The following is a 19624-nucleotide window of genomic DNA, read 5'->3' as shown; positions in this document are numbered from 1 at the left end:
GTAAGTGTGTGCGCGCGTGTGTGTGTGTGTATTACATTCACAGTCAACTCTCCCGGTGAGTTGCAATCCGCCTCAAATGGAACGCCAGGAATTTTTGCCTCACAGAGGAAATAAGAACAACAAAGGCATGAATAAATAATGCCATCCTACTTTGAACTGCGCATCAAAGTGAACACGCTCACCCACACCGTCACCATGTACATGTGCACCCACACACACACACACACACACACACACACACACACACACACACACACACACAATCTGTTCACCGTGCGTGCATGGTTGTGTGAATGTAAGTACATTTATGTTGCATGGTCAAGGGGAAGACCATGACCACTAATGGATGATTATTAGAATTATTAGTAATAGTAGTAGTAATAATAGTACTAATAGTAGTAGATAGGAGTCATGCCGGTGTCTGATCACCATACAATGACCTCTTTCTCTATCTATCTATCTATCTATCTATCTATCGTCAGTCTGAGCCACGCTTAAGTCACGTATGAAGCATGTGTGTTTAAGGAAGTGCCTTGCAGACTATACGCTCAACATGTGACAAAATGGGGACGCCCCACGGTGTCGCGCTTCTAACTCCAGAAACGTCACACACAGCGGGGTGGGGGGGCGGGAAATTTGTCAAAACATGCACCCCCGACTGTGTTGCCTGTGCTGTTATTTTTCTGACAAGTACACAAGATAGTGGCGCTGTTGGTAAAAAACCAAATGCAGTGGTGACCAAAGTGCGGCCCACATCTTTTTTTTTTTTTTTTTTTTTTAAATTGGCCCACGGCAACTTCTAAAAATATAATTTAACAGTTGTAAGAGTTATTGTAACAGCAATGTTATGAGAATAAAGTAAAAATGTGATGGGAATAAAGTCAATTGCGAGAATAGAATTTATAATAAGAAAACAGATGGGTGGAAAATAAAACGGAAATAGCTGTAATTTTACAAAAAACTTGCACTATGAGGAAAAAAGTATTGATTTTAGTAGCATAGAGTTGAAATATTCAAAAAAAAATTACGTTTGGGAGGAAGTTATGATATGCAAATACGGGAACAACATTTACAAAGATTATTTAAAAAACAGTATAAATATTTGAACTTTTTTTTAAGCCAAAATATTAGCTTTTTCCACCTTTATCACAAAGCTGAGATGCAGTTATGAAACTTTTTAGCATATCTACATGTGTTGGAGTGTGGTTCCCCAGGCTGGTGAAGCTAGCACATTGGGACTGTTTACAGTGAAAGGAGTGTGGTTCCCCAGGTTGGTGAAGCTAGCACATTGGGAATGTTTAAAGTGAATGGAGTGTGGTTCCCCAGACTGGTGAAGCTAGCACATTGGGAATGTTTAAAGTGAATGGAGTGTGGTTCCCCAGGTTGGTGAAGCTAGCACACTGTGACTGTTTAAAGTGAATGGAGTGTGGTTCCCCAAGCTGGTGAAGCTAGCACATTGGGACTGTTTACAGTGAAAGGAGTGTGGTTCCCAGGTTGGTGAAGCTAGCACATTGGGACTGTTTACAGTGAAAGGAGTGTGGTTCCCAGGTTAGTGAAGCTAACACATTGTGACTGTTTACAGTGAATGGATTGAATGTGGTTCCCAGGTTGGTGAAGCTAGTACATTGGGACTGTTTAGTTGACATTTTCAAAAGAAAATTACTTTTGGGGGTAAGTTATGATATGCAAATATGGGAAGAACATTTACAAAGATTATTTAAGAAACAGTATAAATATTTGAATTTTTTTTTTTAAAGCCAAAATATTAGCTTTTTCCACCTTTATCACAAAGCTGAGATGCAGTTATGAAACTGTTTAACATATCTACATGTGTTGCACTACAAAATATCATTTCATTCATCCTTTCAGCCCTCGCTGGAAAAACTTAGCGTGGCCCGACTGAATCACAAACTTCCAAACAAAAAGAGCTAATCTGCGGAGAGAGAAACGGTAGAAAATCCCCGACATGCCAAGATGACGGAGACGCCTTATGAGCGCTGACCGCGGTTGGGATTCTTATTCAAATGAGAGATGACACAATAAAGAGAGAAAGATAAAACACAACAAGCTCATGTTTACAAAAGGAGCGCTTGAAGTTGCGCCCGTCATGTTGACGACTTCATGCTGCAGAAATAAAACACGATAGAACGAATCAAACACACCTGAAGGTGGTGACGTGTGCTCCAATAGAGAATGTTCCCGCTACTGTAATTGCGGCATTGCACGCTGACAGTCGGACAGGAAGGGCCTGTTGGCCGTAGAGAGCTGCCTGGGAAAGCGGCTAATTGAGTCCAACTTCTTGCTCCTTATTGGTGTTGAGTGTGTCAACCAGAGAGCGAGTCGTAGGTGTCCATACTGCGGGGTGCATGGAGTCCATGTACACCACTTTAACTTACACTACCACTAGTAAATAACTTTTTCGTCCCCATCGCCGCTAAAGACCTTCGCGCTCAAGGCTGACGTAAAAGACATGCAACGTGCACAAGCACTTAGCCCCCGTCGCACGCTGAATGAGAACGACGCGGGATTAAAAGAGAGCAACGACAATACGCTGAAAAGAGAACGAGATGCGCTCGAGTGCTGTAGGTTGTTTGCGTTTAAATGCAAGAGGAAATGGGAAATTGAAATGCCGGCATGCAGAAAAAGAAACAGAGCATCCTCGTGGCTGTAAATGATATGACATTATAAACCAAGGGGTCTCAAATGTAGGCCGCAGGACACTAGTTTGAGGCCCCCGCCTTGATATGAAAGTTTAATGTTAAAGTTTGATATGGATGCTGTATGGTATCATGTACCCAGAAAAAATTATTACGTTTGATTCATGTTCATGTTAAAGGTTAAATAACTGTTAATAGTTATCCTCCCTATCCGTGTGGAAGTGGTAAGTTTTTGGCTTTTTTAAGTTTAAAGGAAATAACTTGGAGGCTACCGTTTAGGTCGCTAGCTCTCTCGTTTGCGAGTTAGCATGTGTCTCCAGACCCTGCAGTTGCGCAATATGTTGTAAATAAAAAAAGAGTATAAATGTGACTATAGACGTGTTTTGTCATGTCTACAGGGCTCTAATAATGCTTTGTTCATTTTAATCTGAAAAAAATAATTTGTGGTTTCTTAAGTTTTTATTATTTGACGTTTTATTATTATTATTATTATATTTATTTATTACGGATTGATTTTCTTTATTCTTGATTTGTTTATTTATTTTTCATCTTATTTTGTGTAGAACAGTGCAATGTTTTATCAGAGCTTTTATTGTAGAAAATCGGAACCAAAACAAAGTTTTTTAAATTTTTTTGTTTTTAATAAATGCATTTTTTTGTTGTTTTTTTTGGAAAAAACCTAATGCGGCCCAGTCTCACCCAGACCCTAGCTCCAGTGGCCCCCAGGTAAATTGAGTTTGAGACCCCTGTTATAAACTATATCACAAAACCGGGTGCAAATTTTGATCGATATCGGACAATCCTCAAGGCTTCGATATCATAACAAATGTGGAAAAAGTTGTATCGCGACAGTTCGAATTCCAAGCTCACCTCTCTTTGCGTCAGCTTCTGCTTGTCCAGTTGCTTGACCTTGGGGCTGTTGGCCAGCAGGTGGCGCAGTTTCACATAGCTCTTCCATAGTTTCTGGTACCTGGAAAAAGGGATGGAAAAAGGAGGCAAAAACAGCGCATCAATATTTCATATTAAGCTGCCCACAGATACGGAATCGTTTGATGCTTTTGTTTCAGGGGGCAGCAGGCGACCGGGTTTGTGTGCGCGCAGTCGTTTGAACGGCGAGTTGCTCCGAGTTCACCTGCCTTTTTTTTTTTTTCTTTCTCCCTGACGCCTCCACATCTACCTCGCCGTGCTGCTCATTTTCATTTCCTACAAAGCCTCATTGTCTTTGTGCTCATTTGCATGTGAAAAGAGGCCCGGTGTTATCGGCAAGGTGACATGTAGCCACCCCGCCGACCATCATGAGGCCGTACCCCCACCCACCTAAACCACCCCCACCCACACTTTTCAATCAGGCCTTGTGATTGATGCACTGAGTGTGACCGTTCTGCTCCCATTCAGCAGACTTTCTCCTCATTTACCCAGAATTATTCAATTATGATTGGTGGGGTGGCGAGTTAAGGTGGTGCGGCTTGGACGATTGGACAGAGTGAAAGGGCGAGAGACTTCGAGATAGCGAGGGGGAGAGAAAAAGAGAGGGAGTAGGAAAGGAGGAGGAGGAGTCGCCGTGGAATAGAAGAATTATAGAGCTTTAATACCGGGGACTTCATTAGAGACCGAGGCGAGGGAATAAGACGGCTTTACGGCGGCGATTATCAGCGCGCCGCCGCCGCCGCCGCCACCTTCGCGCCGAAGCATCCTGAGCGGAAAGGAGACGGAGATGAGGAATACCCGGCCTGGGAGGCCGGCGTGTCTCCAGTCTGCGCCGATGACCTTTCCGAAAGATATGTGGCGAGCTCTCGGCGCCCCCCCCCCCACCCCGACCTTCATTAGCATATGCTCGCTGCACACCTCCACTAACACCCGTGTTATTAGTAGCATGTCTGAGTGGTTCTCAACCGGTGGGTTGCAAACCTGGAGCCGTTTTCAGTGCCTGGGGACAAAAAAAAAAAAAGAAAGGTGAACGTCCCAATGTCAGTGAATGCACCTGACATCCTTATCCTTGCTATAACGAATTAAAAATGCTAACATTCCAGCACACAGCTGCAGATGTCTGCTGGAGAAGGACGAGTGTTCATGTTCTGAATTCGGCCCCCCTCGTTATTTGTGGAAAAAAATCACTTTTTATACCGTATTGACCCGAATATAAGACAACCCTGACCGTAAGACGCTCGTTTCAAAACCTCCTGTCCGACTGTGTCCTTCCAGGGGGGGCACCATCTGCATACATTAGCACTCTTAGCTGCCTTTCCACTCGTTTAATGAGCTGCTTCGTTATCTGGAGAAAAGTTAGCATCACAACCTCTTCTGTTTGCCAACTAGATCACCTCAGAGGGAAAACTTTCCCATCGGGTCGCAGCGGCGTCTCTACGTTTCACTCGAAAGTGTGAGAAGAGGAGGAGAAGTTCTCACTCGTGCGCCACATGTTGATTTGTATGTACAGTAGCCGGTTGCGTAGCTAGTACCGATGTCTTCATATTTAGTGTTTTTCTTAGCACGAATACACGCATATTTCACTGTTTTTACTATTGTTTTAGCCAGGGGTGGGCAAACTTTTTGACTCGCGGGCCGCATTGATTTAACAAAATTGACAGGGGTCCAGACTATATATTTTACGCATATAATTCTAACAGTCCACCTGGAATGATTGTATCTGTAAGTGTCATGCAACCTGCTATGTATATGTGCTTGTGTCCTTTTTTCAGGAGCACTTTGTAAACAGCAGATCACATCAAATAAACAAATTGATTAAAAAAAAAAACTACCTAAACCATTAAAAGGTTGGCTAAAGCCATGATGTCAGGTTGTATGTTAAGTTTGGAAAGAACGTGCGGGCCATATTTAAACACTTGGCGGGTCGGATGTGGCCCTCGGGCCGTAGTTTGCCCACCCCTGGTTTTAGCTGTGTATTAACCAATTAATGTATCTTTTACTCTGTTTACTTGCTTTTATTCAACTCCATTCTTCTGTAGTGTGAGTATTTTGTGTCTGAGTATTTTGAAAAGCGCTATACAAATAAAATGTACTATTATTATTATTATTATTTATTTCTGTTGACTTCCATATACTGGTGTTTTTCATAGCCTGGGGTATATTCAGCATGTATATTGATATTCTGGATCTTGGAATTTTTTTTTTTTATGCCGATAATGTGCTGCTATTTTAATTTCCACATTACAGAAAAAACACAGGGTTATTTTACAGTGTGGGCCATAAATATTAATGCATAGGAAAAATCTATGACGTACATTTTTGCTGTTTTTTTTTTTTTTTTTTTAAGTTTCAGATACCCTTGGGTACTAAGCATGGCAGGGTATGGTGTATAAGGTGACGATACAAGACATAAATCATGTTCTGATTATTATCTTGTCTTGGTTGAGTGGACCTGCCGTGGGTTTTTGTGTACTTCTACGATGAAACGTGTCGGTTATCATAAAGAACTTAACGAGTGGGGACGCTCAGAACTCTCACACTAGACGCGAGGTGTGAAATGGAACCCGAGCGCCGTACGATTGGCGTGGAGCGAGTGCGGCGAGTTAACACGTGTCGCCGCATTTCGACAGCATCGCGTGCCCTCTTGACACGTATCATTAGCAGCGTCGGAAAAAAGTCTTAACACCAATCTTTTCCGATGGCCTTCGTGCATCCACTAATGACGTCCCAGTTCATCCATAAATTTGTCGCCGGCGTCACTTCGAGGGGTTTGACATGGAGGCAGGAGATGAAAGATTCCGGGCGGGGAAGGCGTCCGACACGTAACGGCAAGGGATGAGGACATGAGGGAAGATTGAAGAGCAGGTTTTAGTCCTGTTAATAGTCCTCGTCCTGTTTGCATCTTCAAGAAGAATCCAACTCCTTTTTCGCACGTTGCATCCCGACTCCTCCGGGGACGCCGGCTCTGATGATCTGATACGTCGTTTTTGTTAATTATGCAGGAGCACAGTACACTGTACCCTCTTGCGGCCCGGTGCTGTGCACACACCATTACCTTGTACGGGAAATAAACTGGGCGGCGCTGGTTCCCCACAGCTGACGGAAAATCCCGGGCACCCGTGACGACGCATGCGAAAATGTCACGCATGCACGTCTATTCCCTTTTCCAATCTATCGAGTCTGTTTCGCAAACGCCGCCCTCAACCTCCTCACGGTACAGCACGTTCAGGGAGACCACCGGTCAAGGAGGAGGAGCAGGAACAAGGGTTGGGAGCTGAAACCAGGCTGGGTGACATTTATGTTGGGCTCTATGAAATACATTGGAATTCCTACCACATTCCTCAAGTCAATAAGAAGACGTTGACTCGTGAACTGAGCGTGTCATGACATCATCCCGACAGTAGACCTCATAAGTATCAATAAGATAAGACATAATACAGACCGAGAAGAAGCTACATTTGTTTAAATATGCATTTTTTTTTTTGCTAATAATGCTGGAGCCTATCAGTAGGAGGCGGGGTACACCATGGACTGGTCGCCAGCCAATCACAGGGCACATATAGACAAACAACCATTCACACTCATTCATTCCTATGGACAATTTGGAGTCGCTAATTAACCTAGCATGTTTTTGGAATGTGGGAGGAAACCGGAGTACCCGGAGAAAAAACCACGCATGCACGGGGAGAACATGCAAACTCCACACAGAGATGGCCGAGGGTGGAATTGAACCCTGGTCTCCTGTGCACTAACCACTCGACCACCGTGCCGCCCCACCACGAACATGCAATATTTATGAATATATTTTGATGATGATGGAGTGTTTTGTTTTTTTTCTGGGCTTTAAAAATTGCCCATTTGTGTATGGTAACACAGCTGGGATAGGCTCCAGCATCCCCCCGCCATCCTCGTGAGGATAAGCGCTACAAAATGAATGAATAAATCTTTAAAAAGTGGTTTGATGGCAATATCTGCAGAAATAAAAGACTGGTAATACAGCTATAAATCCAGCAGAGGGCGCTAATTCACAAGTTAATTCTGAGTGATTTTCCAGCAGAAGATGCTTTGACAAAACATGATGTGTACCTTTAAGTACAATACTGTATGCCTTTTGATGTATGTGTCTATTATTTGTGTAAATAAGTCAAATAGGGTATAACCCTATTTAACAGGAAGCGTATTCCCGAATGCAGACAACAACATTCCAGACCGACCTTGAATGCAACATTATTTTGGCATAAGAAGAAAAATCCCATCTTACTGAGGGTCTCCAGCGTAGCTGAGCTGAGCGGGCCGTATCCCAAAATGAACGATGACAGGGAAGGTGATGACGTCTGGGTTGAACTGTTCCCGGTCCAGCTGGTCGATGCGCACCGAACTGGGTTTCTAGGGAGCAGGAACACGGGGCTAGGTGAGCGTGTCAAGAATGTAAACAAGCTCGGCGACAATCATCTGTTGCAAGGGAAGCTAACCATCCGGGCGGGTGGCTTGCATGCTTCTACGTGAGGGGCGTCCCCGGGCGACTCCCGAAGCGCGGATAGCCGGGCCGGACCTTTGGTGGGATCAAACGAGGGGGGAAGCGGAACATACGGTGCGCTGAGTTCGGGTGGCAGATGGCTGGAGGCCGCCGCTCACCTTGACATTATCCGTGTTCTAACGCCACCGCCCCCCCCCCCCCCGAATACAGAGTGAGGACGCGGAACGTGAGCGGCCATCTTTGATTGTAGCCTTGAAAGTCGTCAGCTGGGGAGGTACGGGGCTGACACAAATAAGCTGCTAATTCCTGGAAGCGCACCGCTCCTTGAATGCGGCACAGCGACATTGGTGACCCGGCACGTCTTTGCTGCTAATGCTACTAATAATCACTACCCTTTGATTGGCAGCCCCCATGTGACCTTGAGCAACCGTAGCATGGACAATTTGTGCTTAATGAGTGTGCACGGACGGAATAGTCAATAATATGCTGTTGGTATTTACACATGGAGGGATGCATTAAAACATCCATGGGACGCAAATGTGCCGCACTTTGGACACCACTGCATTAAATAACACTGCTATTATTGTTATTCAATTAGCCACAAATCTTTCATGTAATAACTTATAAGAAATTATACATTTACTAACAATTCTTACAAGACAGCTCATAGGATACAACACACTATATGGACAAAAATATTGGGACAAGCCCTTTCACACTCCCTGTACTGTAAATGTCTAAATACTTTAGTTCACATATAAAAATACAGTAGCATCCGTAGTAATTTTTGGCATAAATCCTGCAAAAAATGGGACAGCGGAAGAAGCAAGCTTGCACATAGTAGGTTTAAATATCATATTAATAATAACTGTTGACACGTTCACAGTCGTGATGTCTTCATGGCGCCCGGGATAAGGAGTGTACTCGGCTGATTTTTATCTTGAGTAGAGTGCAAGGAGGGAGAAGGGGGGGGGCGCTAATAAAACCCCCCACCTATCTGACAACCCTGACAGCGACTATTCAGAGCTGCCATGGCGGCGGTTGTGGAAAGGGAAGGGGGGGGGGGGGGCTGAGTAAAAAGACCTCTCCAAAAGGTTGTTCGTATGCAGTGCTTTTAAGCTAGTGATGACAGCGCGTCACCTTCACCCGGACACAATTACTGTACATCCACCCCCCCACCCCCTCACCCCGCCACCCAAAGCCTGGCCCGACACGGAGGTGAGCCCACGTCGCGGTGACATTAAAGCAGGCGGGGCAGTGCATGGTGACGGTGACAGCAGCAAACGCCCTTGGGGATAATAGGTGAGCTCGGGCGGTGTCACAGGCTAACGGGACAAGCGGTGTTGTGGGTTTGGGGTGGGGGGGGGGGGCGATTGGCGGACGCCCTTGGACCTCCTGTCCTCACAGACAAAAAAAACAAAAGAGGGCTAAGGCCTCACTCACCGAGCCCGGGTTGGTCACGATCATGCCCTTGCACTCCTCTGCATATTTCTGCCACTCCAGCTCCTCCCACTGCAGCATGTCGGCAATCTCCTCCTCCGGGACCAGGGGCTTGCTGCTGCGTAGGAGGTACAGCAGCACCTGGTGCATGGACAGCACCTCTTTGCCCCCGTCTGCACAAAAAAAAACACACTTGAGCTTAATAAAAGTCTTTCCCAGTCACATAACACACAATAGTACTGGTGAGAATGGATGCACCAGTATCAGGGGGTGTAACGCAAACGTCATATTCCTGGCTTCAGTATTCCCATCCCTAAAATCAAATGATGTAGCAGGTCACTTTAATATTTATTATTATTATTTTTGTTAAAATATTTTTTGTATTTACAGCATCTAAATATAGTTTAACATTATTAGAGCCCTGTAGGCATGAAATAGCACCCCTATAGTCATCTTTACACTCATATTACCCAATATAATAGACATTCACGCTGATGTGTTGCTGTAAGTGTGTTCCTGTGGGAGTGTTGTGTTGGGTCGGGGATGGGGGGGTCGGGGGGGTACATTTTATAACGTACCACAGACGAGTAAATAACGAGCCAGGGGATGAAGACCGCTTTGGAAACCCCTCCTTCACGGTTGTGACATCAATTCAACTCCCATTGACTGTTTAGCTTGTTAGCGTCCTTTGTCGGCGGCGAATGATGGTAATTAAAGAGAGAAGAGGAGTGTTTTAGGCATTACTGACAGAGATGAGAGTACTACTGTCAGAAAAACATGCTTTGTTTTGGTTGTTGGTTTGACTAGCATACGTAACACAGTGTGTGAATGTACCATCTGAATGTCACACTGACTTGTTATGATTAACTGCTCAAGGCTACAAGCCTCTTGTCTCCAAAACACATCCTCCACATGCTCATCACCTGATTCAAATAGCCTTGAGTTTCTAAGCATGGGCATAAAAATACTATTTTTCGCTACAATAAGACTCTGTTCTACGGTTGCCATCACATTTATACTTTTGTTAGAAAAAATCTTTGGCTAGAATACCTCATTTCAATTTTGTACGAGTCAAAAAGTATATTTGAAAGGAACGGAAGGTTATGGAAGCTCATCACATTCACAGTTAATCGCAATCTGAGTTACATTGTTTGTTTTTTTAGCCGAAATCACATTTCCTTTCATTGCTCACAAAACGAGGATGCTCGTCATTATTGTAGCACTTGCCGCCGTCGCCGCCACGTGAAAACGTTACTGCACTTTGCCGCTGCGTTCCGGAGTGACCTACTCTACAGAAGCATGGACGCCTTCTTAAAGACTGATATTCAGTACAAGCAAAAAAAAGCGAGCTATGGGGTCAAGCAGAGTGGCTTTAATAAACACTCATGCAACATTGATTGACCCCCATTTACTGTGTTTGCACACCAAGCTCGCACTACTGGAAATGGATGCATGGCGGCACACTCAACCGCCGCCCCCCATTGCACACTGCACTGGACCGTATTTGTGTTTTTGTTAAAAAAATAATAATAATAAAAAACAACACGCATCTACGAGTGTGAGCGCCAGCAACTAAATGGGGGGAGGGGGTGGAAGGGGTGAAATTGTTTATTGATGGGAGGCTGGTAGGCGGCCATGCTGGGGAATCTATGGCAGTGCAGCAGCGCCATCTAGTGTTGCAAAGAATAGAGAGTACAGCAAAATGGGACGTCTAATAACAATTCCCATAATCTGGCACAGTGTGGACGCAAAATGGGTTTCAACCCGACGAAAAAAAAATCCCAGGAAGATCCCGGTGTGGAATTCCGGGGCCTAAATTTTCCAAATAGTTCCACTTTCTTAAATAATCTTTATAAACCTAATACGATGACTGTATTTCATAATATAATTATTGCCATAAGATTCTAATTCAATTTTCTCTGCCGTTTATCCTCACTAGGGTGGCGGGTATGCTGGAGCCTATCCCAGCTGTCATTGGCCGAAAGGCAGAGTACATCCTGGACTGGTCGGCAGCCAATCACAGGGCATATTATAACTCTTACATATTTATTTGTTTTTATAATATTTGGACAGTTAGAAAATAACATCTTTTAAAGATGACTAAATATTTTATTCACATAAAATTGTGAATTTTTCTTTATTGTCATAAAATGAAGAAAGCTTTTTCCATTACTGCTGTTTGTTATTTTATTTCCGAACTATTTAAATTTTCTTGTAATTTTTTTTTGTGTGGAAAAAAAAAGAAAAAAAAGCAGGGGTGACCACTAGAGGGAGACATGGAGCAACGCCAGTCCATTGCTGCTGTTTGTTATTTTATTTCCAAATTATTTAAATTTTCTTGTAATTTTTTTTGTGGGGGGGAAAAAAAAGAGAAAAAAAGCAGGGACTGACCACTAGAGGGAGACATGGGGCAACGCAAACTCACCTGGCAGGAAGCGAACAAAGCGAGGCATGAAGTGGAAACGCTGGCATGACCCGCTGCTTTCATTGTCCAGATCCGGGCCTGGAATGACGGCGAGAGGATAGAACAGATGTTCCAGCTGGGATTGGCATTTCGGAAAATACCGTGTTCAGTGATTCCACAACTTGTGGCCATTCTATCATTCTATGCGGAGCATCTTTGTGAAACTCGAGGCCTTGAATGCAAGGTACCTGTCAGGTTCCAGTCGTACAGCTCCAGAATGTCCTGGAAGAGGTAGGAGGCAAACAGCTCCAGGCCTTGGACGCAGTAGTTCTAGACGGGGGGGGAGGGAGGAGGAGCGTAGGAGCGTGAGCGAGCACTCGCTTGGTGGCAGACAATGAAGACAGCCTTTTATGTAAGTGAATCCGACTTTCCAACTTTATCGCATAAGCCACCTTATCGACGGCATCATCCCTCTTCCCTCCTCTAAAAGGATTAGCACCTCGGCTCAGGAGGCGCTGAGGTGTGAGGAGGGGAGAGGGTGTGGGGGGGGGGGACGCGTGGCTCGGCGGCTCAGACACTTGAGATAAAAACAAAAAGAAGTTGGAGGGGGGGGGGGCGAGATAAAACAGCTTTCACTGACCTCGGGCGTCATCTCCTCTATGAAGTGGATGGTGTAATCTATGTTGAAGCGGATCACCCGGCACAATGGAATCTGGGATGATGAAAGGAGGAGAGGGGAGGCCGTGAAGAAAGGACGCGCTGACTCATTAGCGCCGCGTTAGGCCGAGGTGACGGCTTTGCGAGGGAAGTCATTAAAAGCTCGTCTCGGGCAAAGCGGCGCCTGCGACCGCTGGCGGGGAGGGCGGGAGCCTCGCGTACGACCCCGTACGGGAAGCCGCCTCGACATTTAAGCAACTGGCATATCACTAAACAGATAAGCCTGCCTGCCCCCCCTCCCCCCTTCCCTGTCTTTAATCTCCCCTGTTACACCCTCCTTTCGTGTCCGAGCGGGACCACTTTAAGAGATTAACCTGCGAGACATTCAAGCCGCTAACTAGCGGTGGGCGGATATCGTGGCCTTCTAATCCCACCCTGGCTTTTAAGACATAATGCTTTAAATCAGGGGTCTCAAACACGCGGCCCGCGGGCCAAATGTGGCCCGCAGGACACTAGTTTGAGGCCCCCGCCTTGACATTAAAGTTTAATGTTAGTGCGGCCCGCGCAAGTTTGTAAAATATTACGTTTGATTAATGTTCATGTTAAAGGTTAAATAACTGTTAATAGTTATCCTCTCTATCCGTGTGGAAGTGGTAAGTTTTGGGGTTTTTAAGTTGAAAGGAAGTAACTTGGAGGCTACCGTTTAGGTCGCTAGCTGTCTAGTTTGCGAGTTAGCATGTGTCTCAAGACCCTGCAGTTGCGCAATATGTGGTAAATAAAAAGAGTATAAATGTGACTATAGTCGTGTTTTGTCATGTCTACAGGGCTCTAATAATGCTTTGTTCATTTTAATCTGAAAAAAATAATTTGTCTACCCACCAACTATATGTTGTTTCTTAAGTTTTTATTATATTTATTTATTTATTACTGATTGATTTTTTTTTTCCAAATTGGCGGTAAAAACATACCCAATGCCGTGCTCCGCCTACACCCGCTTGATGCACCGGAGCCGAAAACACAGCTGAAGTCATTGTCAAGATGTGACGCCTTCACCGAAAACTTTTACACAAGCAAATGTATTGGGGGGGGGGGACATTTTTGATTGACAGGTAATTAACTGTAACACAGCAACAAACGCAACAGTGCGTGACTATGAGGACGACGCATCGATGTCTCTGATATCTGTCCGTGTAGCCATCAAGATAATATATCATTAGCATCATGAAAAGTACACTTCCACTTTTAAAAAGATGTTGGTGCTATTTATAATGGAATGAATCAACAGCGCCCCTACTGGACGCACCAGGGTAGTACGCTCTGTTAGAAGTGTAGTTAAATCTATTAGACATGATTTAACTACCAAAAAAATGCACATTTTGTGGACATTTGCCATATGTGATACATGAAAACATACTTATTTCCCTTTTCTGTGTAGTAAAATGAGAGAATACAAGTTAATACAAGATACGCATCAAATAGAAGCAAGCGTCAGAAGTGCCACAATAGTGTTTTAGCTAATAGTGTGCTAGCCAAAATCTAGCCATTAAAAGTGTAAGGAAAGCGTCATTTGGCGTGAGCGTTAATGCTAATGAGCGGAAATATTTTGCACTTTATTCACTTTTTATATCATATATCATGTACAACAACGTAGCATTAAGGAATGGGACAAACGTTAGCAACACTAGCATAGCTATGTGATGCTAATGTGCTAACACCGTCACATTTTAACACAAGGCAGCTAACAATGCACGTGACAGGAAGCATTGTATTATTAGCTGCACTAGCTGCACCGTGCTAGCTCGTATATTAAAGAAAAAAACAAAGATGTGTATTCTTGTTTCACAAAAGGATTATGGATGACAGAGCTTTTTTTTTTTTTTTTTTTTTTTTTTTTAAGTGCTTTCCTTTAAGATGTGGAGCAAGGTGACTTCTGTCCGACATGAAATATTCGATTCCCGTGCAACTTTAAATAGAATTTTTCCGGCCAGTCTGGCATTTTCAGAACATTAAAGGGTACAAGTAGATTATAGATGAGCGCTTACGTTGGTGAGCGGCATGTGGGAGAAGAGAGAGAAGCCCTCAAAGAGATACTCGTGGTCGTCGTACTCGATAACGGTGGGCCGGTCCGTCTGGGGGGGGAAGAAAAAAAAAAAAACGCAATTCAAATTATAGTCTGGGACTTTTCATGTTTTTTTTTTTTGGAAGAAGCAATGTTTGGTACCAGGAAGTTGGTGGGCGGAGACACGGTGATCCTGTAGTGGAACAACTTGCCGGCGTTATTGTTCATCCCCCGACACTGTTTGGCAGGCTGGAAGGAAAGCAAGTGTGTGAAAATAGTTCCAGGTAATAATAATAGTAAAGTTGGCTCCAGCACAAAAGATCTGCGTCCTTGGCCTGGTGAACTTGAAGGTTAAGATGGAGTGATTTATAGGCAGCGTGTCGCACCTCCTCCCCGGGGTAGATGCTGTGGCGTATCCCGGTGCGTCTGGCCTTGGCGCTGCACTTGCACAGGGGACCATCATTCATCTGGACGCCAAGAAAATGATATGTAGATCAGACACTCGTGGCGGCCATGTAGAGCAGAACATTGCTTTTAAAGCCACTTTGAAATAAAACCATCCATCACGTCTAAATCTGATCATCTTTGTCACGTCCGTGTTACAACAAGGTTAAGAAAGTCGGGAGGAAGAAAAGAGCCCGACCTGTCCCGGATCGTTGTACCACAGCTCTTCGTGAAGTCTGTCCGGATGAGCTTTCTTTCTCTTGATTTCTGCGATGACGTCAAAGACATCGGAGTCCGAGCCGCTGGAGCAAGAACTTCCCTCGCCGTCGGACTCGCAGTCGGATTCGCTGCTGCTGTCACCTGACCAAAAAGACCAACAGCTTGTAGTTGTTTGTTGCTTTATACTTAAAGTCCAAACTCTTTTTTTTAATCTTTTTTTTTTTTTTTTACTCGGGGAGTGACAAAATATCCAATTTCTGAAGCTATTGCATTAACCCTAATATGGATTAATCATACGCTCTTGCCATGTACCTCAAACGATACACAACAATGAGCCAATTCAAGAAACAATACAAGCAGTTGATGTTTGCTAAATACAAGGATGAAGTACCAGCATATATATATATATATATATATATATATATATATATATATATATATATATATATATATATATATATATCACTATATTGACACTTACTATGGTACCCATTATGTCATTGTATGGTCATATCACCTTGTACTTTGGTACATGACAACAAAAATTAAATAAAACTAAAATAAATAATAATAAAAAAAACTTAAACTATATTAGGAAAGCAGGAAGTGAACAAATGTAACAGTTACTGATTGTAAAAGTACCACATGGAGGGGTAGTAGTATTTAATAAGCTGTGCTTCTTCCTACTCCTTTTGGACATGTGGAACTGGGAACTGATTATGTGATGCATTCAATTGTAATCTGATGCATGTTCAAATGAAATTAAACCATTACTATTATTAAAACCCAGTTTGTCATTTGTCAACACTGTCCTGCTTACTTGCTATAATAAATATTTATTTGAGTAACGCTTCTACTTAATAGATTTGATCTACTGGAGAGATATGAGATGTTTTGTTTTCTGAACGTGGTGACACTTGGTCCTGTTTTATGGTTATGATGCACCATAACAGTCTCGTTGTTTTTGCACCGTTGCTGGTTCAAATGTGGTACTAAATATCTGCCCATGTTCGATACCGCTTGTTTACATAAGCTGGAGCCTATCCCAGCTGAATTCTGCAAAATATAAACTGAATGAAATCATGAATTCTGAATATGAAATACATTTTTTGGGTGTTGTTTCACTCTATTGAGATAGTATAATGAGCCGTGCATCGCAAATCGTATGTGACATACGGTCCAGCTAGCAGCCAAATCCATGAGGAAGGAGGTTTTACTTTTGCGAAACCTTCAAAATGCTAATAATTAATATTTATAATATTAATAATTAACAATAATTAATAATTTGATGCTCATAAACAGACTCTAGGGACACATATTACTTTTAGAACAGCACTAAAAAGTCAATAAAGCATAACAAGACACTTTACTAGCGGTACCTGGATCCTCATCCAGTTTGGTCTTTGGCGGTTCCCACTTTGGTCGAGCATCCTTGGCTCGCTCCTGCCTTCTTCCCAGCTCCTCCTCGAAACGCTCGTAGAGGTCTCGAAGTTTACTTGTGCCGACCACGGTGGAATCTCCCTGAAAAATACGGAATGTATGATATGGAAAAATATTTACAGATAATAGCTCGTACCACTTGGTCCATGGGGTCATTGGAGTAGTAGTTCTCGGCGTGGGTGCAGCGGATCCAAGCGGGCTTCAGCAGGTCTTCCTCGTCTTTCTCCTCATCTACTTTCTCCTTCTCCCGCTCCGCTTCCCGCTCTCCTCGCTCGGAACATTCCTCAGAATCTCTGCTCCGGGACGAGGGGACGCCGCGGTCTCTGCTTAAACCCGATGAGGACTCGGACCTGCGATCCCTGTCATCCTCCCAGCGGCCTCGCTTCCTGTCCCTGCTTGTGGAGCGGCTGTAGATGACAAATATTAAAGATAAATATAGAAGTAATAAGCAAAGTCGAGCCCAAGAGAGATGATTTTACGCGGGTACCTGCGAGGCCTTTTTCTGTATCTTTCAGGCGACTGGGACCTTCGACACTCACGATGTCGATAACGCTCTCTATGTGTACGCATACACAAAAGTTACGCAACAATAATGATAACATAATAAAAACATTAAAACTAAATCGGCAAACTTATTATCATTGACTATTAATGACAGGAAAAGCCTTGGTGGAGGTCTACCTGCTACGATCCCGGCTCCAGTGTCTTCCAGGTGATCTTCCTCTATCGTAATCCGACCTGTACCTCCCGTGTCTGTCTGGACTCCTGCCGCGCTCCTTCCTCTCCTGCCTGTCGCCATGTGGGCCGTAGCCCCTCTGCCGGTGGCCGTCATGGCGATATCCTCTTTCGGGGGACCGCCTGCCGTCGCTGGGTTTCTCGTACTTGTACGGCCCCCTGTGGTGGAAGCCTTGGTCTGCTTTGAATGACGGGGGGCTCTGCGTGTAGCCGGGGCTGAAGCCAGGTGGAGGGAAAGGAGGGTGAGGAGGGTGGGGGTATCCCATAGTGTACGGAGGGGGGTAAGTCATGGGGGGAGGAGGCATGGGCGGAGGAGGTAATGGCGGTGGTGGAACAGAGGGCGTCATGTAAGGGTGGTAGGCGTTCTGCGTCATTTGCGAGCCGGCCGGGGGAGCGCCAGCAACTCCGGGCAAAGGGGGAGGCGGAAAGTTGGGTGGGGGTTCGGGGAAGCCTCTGACGGGCAGCTTGGGGAAGGGCGGACGAACGGAGCAGGGATGAAGAGAGCCGGGTGTTTGGGGAGGCGCAGGGGGAGGATACTGCATGAAGTCTGGGTGAGGAGGCATGTAGCTGCTGTTGCCATGGTAGCCTGGCGTAGGAGGAGCTTGCGGGTCGTAGGAATACGGGGGTACTGGAGGATGGGGGGGCCTCAGGTTGGCAGGTCGGTAGTTCTGGCCCGGGGGCATCCCTCCTCCTCGAGGAGTATCACGATCTTGATGGAAAGACATGACTGAGAGAAGACAAGGGATGGATGCAAAGTTCAGAACACATAAAACAAAATCTCACATGAATGACAAATTGTGCACATGGTTGTTAAATGCAAAGATTAATTAATTATGATAAATTAATTTGTAACACTGGCACCATAGTTCGTTCACAGCTTGCCAGGATAAAGTACTGCAACATAAACATTTGACATCCTTGACGCTCCTGCAGTTTCAAACACTACCGCCACCGAGAGAACAATTCAATGCAACGCATTATTAAAAACTAAAAATAATAAACGCATGGCTACTTTGACAACATGCAAGCTACATCACATGCTACACGCTAGCGTGCTAGCCGCTACACCTTGCACGCATGCTACCAAAACATTACCTTAAATGGGAACACCGCGATCAGTCACACATTCTCTGGACTCGCCATCGTGGGTTTAAGTCAAAATTGCAAATGCTGCGTTATAGCGTGTTAAAACGCTGGATGTTAGAACGCAAAGAAATGATTGCAGAATGAATAGTAAAATGAAATGCAGCTGTGGTTTCCGGTTGGAGGGGGTTACCGGAAAACACGTTGAGTTGAGCGGACCAATTACGTGTCACCATTTCGGTAGCTGGCCAATCAGAAGGCGGTTGGAGGCTTTTACTTCCTGTGGTCGTGTCTGATAAATGTATACATTTTTCTATTTACGTGGAAATAAACAAAAGTGTAAGTATGATAAATCGTCATAAGAATAGCGTTGTAAAGTATCAAATATTATCAGTATTACAAACTGATTTTTATGACATATTACCTTTTGCAACGCGATCACATTGTATTGATGTAGTTGCACACGGCAGCCAGTAGAGTGCAGCAAAGGAATACTATGACTTTACAGAGGCGACCTAACGTTGTCATGGAAACGCAATAAAAGCCCAGTGAACGACTCAGCGTTGTACAAATAGCAGAGTACATGTATTTCTTCAGGCAAAACTCGCTATCTGCATACTTAAAGAAGCTAGGGAGTGTTTCTGTGGCATTCCTGCATCATTCAGAGCCAAAAGTGATTATCCTTATTTTTAAAGTATTGATGGTCTACTTTGGGTGGCTATCGCAACATCAACTATGGAGGCATGGCACAACGTGCACCTCCAACATCATCCTGAACGCTATTGCAAGATGATTCATCGTGGGAAGGTTAAGATGCAGAACACAGTTTGCCCCCCCACAGCCCCCATGAGGCTACGCCTACGCTCTGTAGTAAACTCTTAGCAGCATGGAGCCCAGAAGGTTCTCTGTGTCAAAGCTAAACATTGGATGGGTTTTTTTTGTTTTTTTTTAATCATTCAGAGATTTATTTTTTTTTTTACTGAAACGTCTGGTTATTGTGTTGGATGAGTTTTCCGGTGCATTGCACATTGCGCCTTATGGATTGATTTAAATGTTCTGCATTTCTTTTGGTCACAAGAGAG

General features: G+C 44.4%; 1 protein-coding gene across 3 annotated transcripts in view; it reads right to left on the bottom strand.

The window, feature by feature from the left end:
- The window catches only part of drosha (drosha ribonuclease III), a 180891-nt gene that overhangs the window by 65786 nt on the left and 95481 nt on the right, over window positions 1-19624 (bottom strand). For all 3 annotated transcript variants that reach the window (XM_058059587.1, XM_058059588.1, XM_058059589.1), the window contains exons 13-26: window positions 17406-18186; window positions 17212-17280; window positions 16861-17131; window positions 16664-16805; window positions 15265-15425; window positions 15008-15088; window positions 14784-14870; window positions 14605-14691; window positions 12546-12617; window positions 12154-12235; window positions 11927-12004; window positions 9505-9674; window positions 7846-7970; window positions 3528-3627 (exon numbers count right to left, since the gene is read on the bottom strand). In XM_058059587.1, coding sequence (XP_057915570.1) covers window positions 3528-3627; window positions 7846-7970; window positions 9505-9674; window positions 11927-12004; window positions 12154-12235; window positions 12546-12617; window positions 14605-14691; window positions 14784-14870; window positions 15008-15088; window positions 15265-15425; window positions 16664-16805; window positions 16861-17131; window positions 17212-17280; window positions 17406-18184 — 2304 coding nt within the window. In that variant the 5' untranslated portion in view covers window positions 18185-18186. The remainder of the gene's footprint in view (window positions 1-3527; window positions 3628-7845; window positions 7971-9504; window positions 9675-11926; window positions 12005-12153; window positions 12236-12545; window positions 12618-14604; window positions 14692-14783; window positions 14871-15007; window positions 15089-15264; window positions 15426-16663; window positions 16806-16860; window positions 17132-17211; window positions 17281-17405; window positions 18187-19624) is intronic.

Source organism: Doryrhamphus excisus, chromosome 21, assembly GCF_030265055.1.
Source record: "Doryrhamphus excisus isolate RoL2022-K1 chromosome 21, RoL_Dexc_1.0, whole genome shotgun sequence".
Lineage (NCBI taxonomy): Eukaryota > Metazoa > Chordata > Actinopteri > Syngnathiformes > Syngnathidae > Doryrhamphus > Doryrhamphus excisus.
This window is presented reverse-complemented; position numbering and strand designations above follow the sequence as displayed.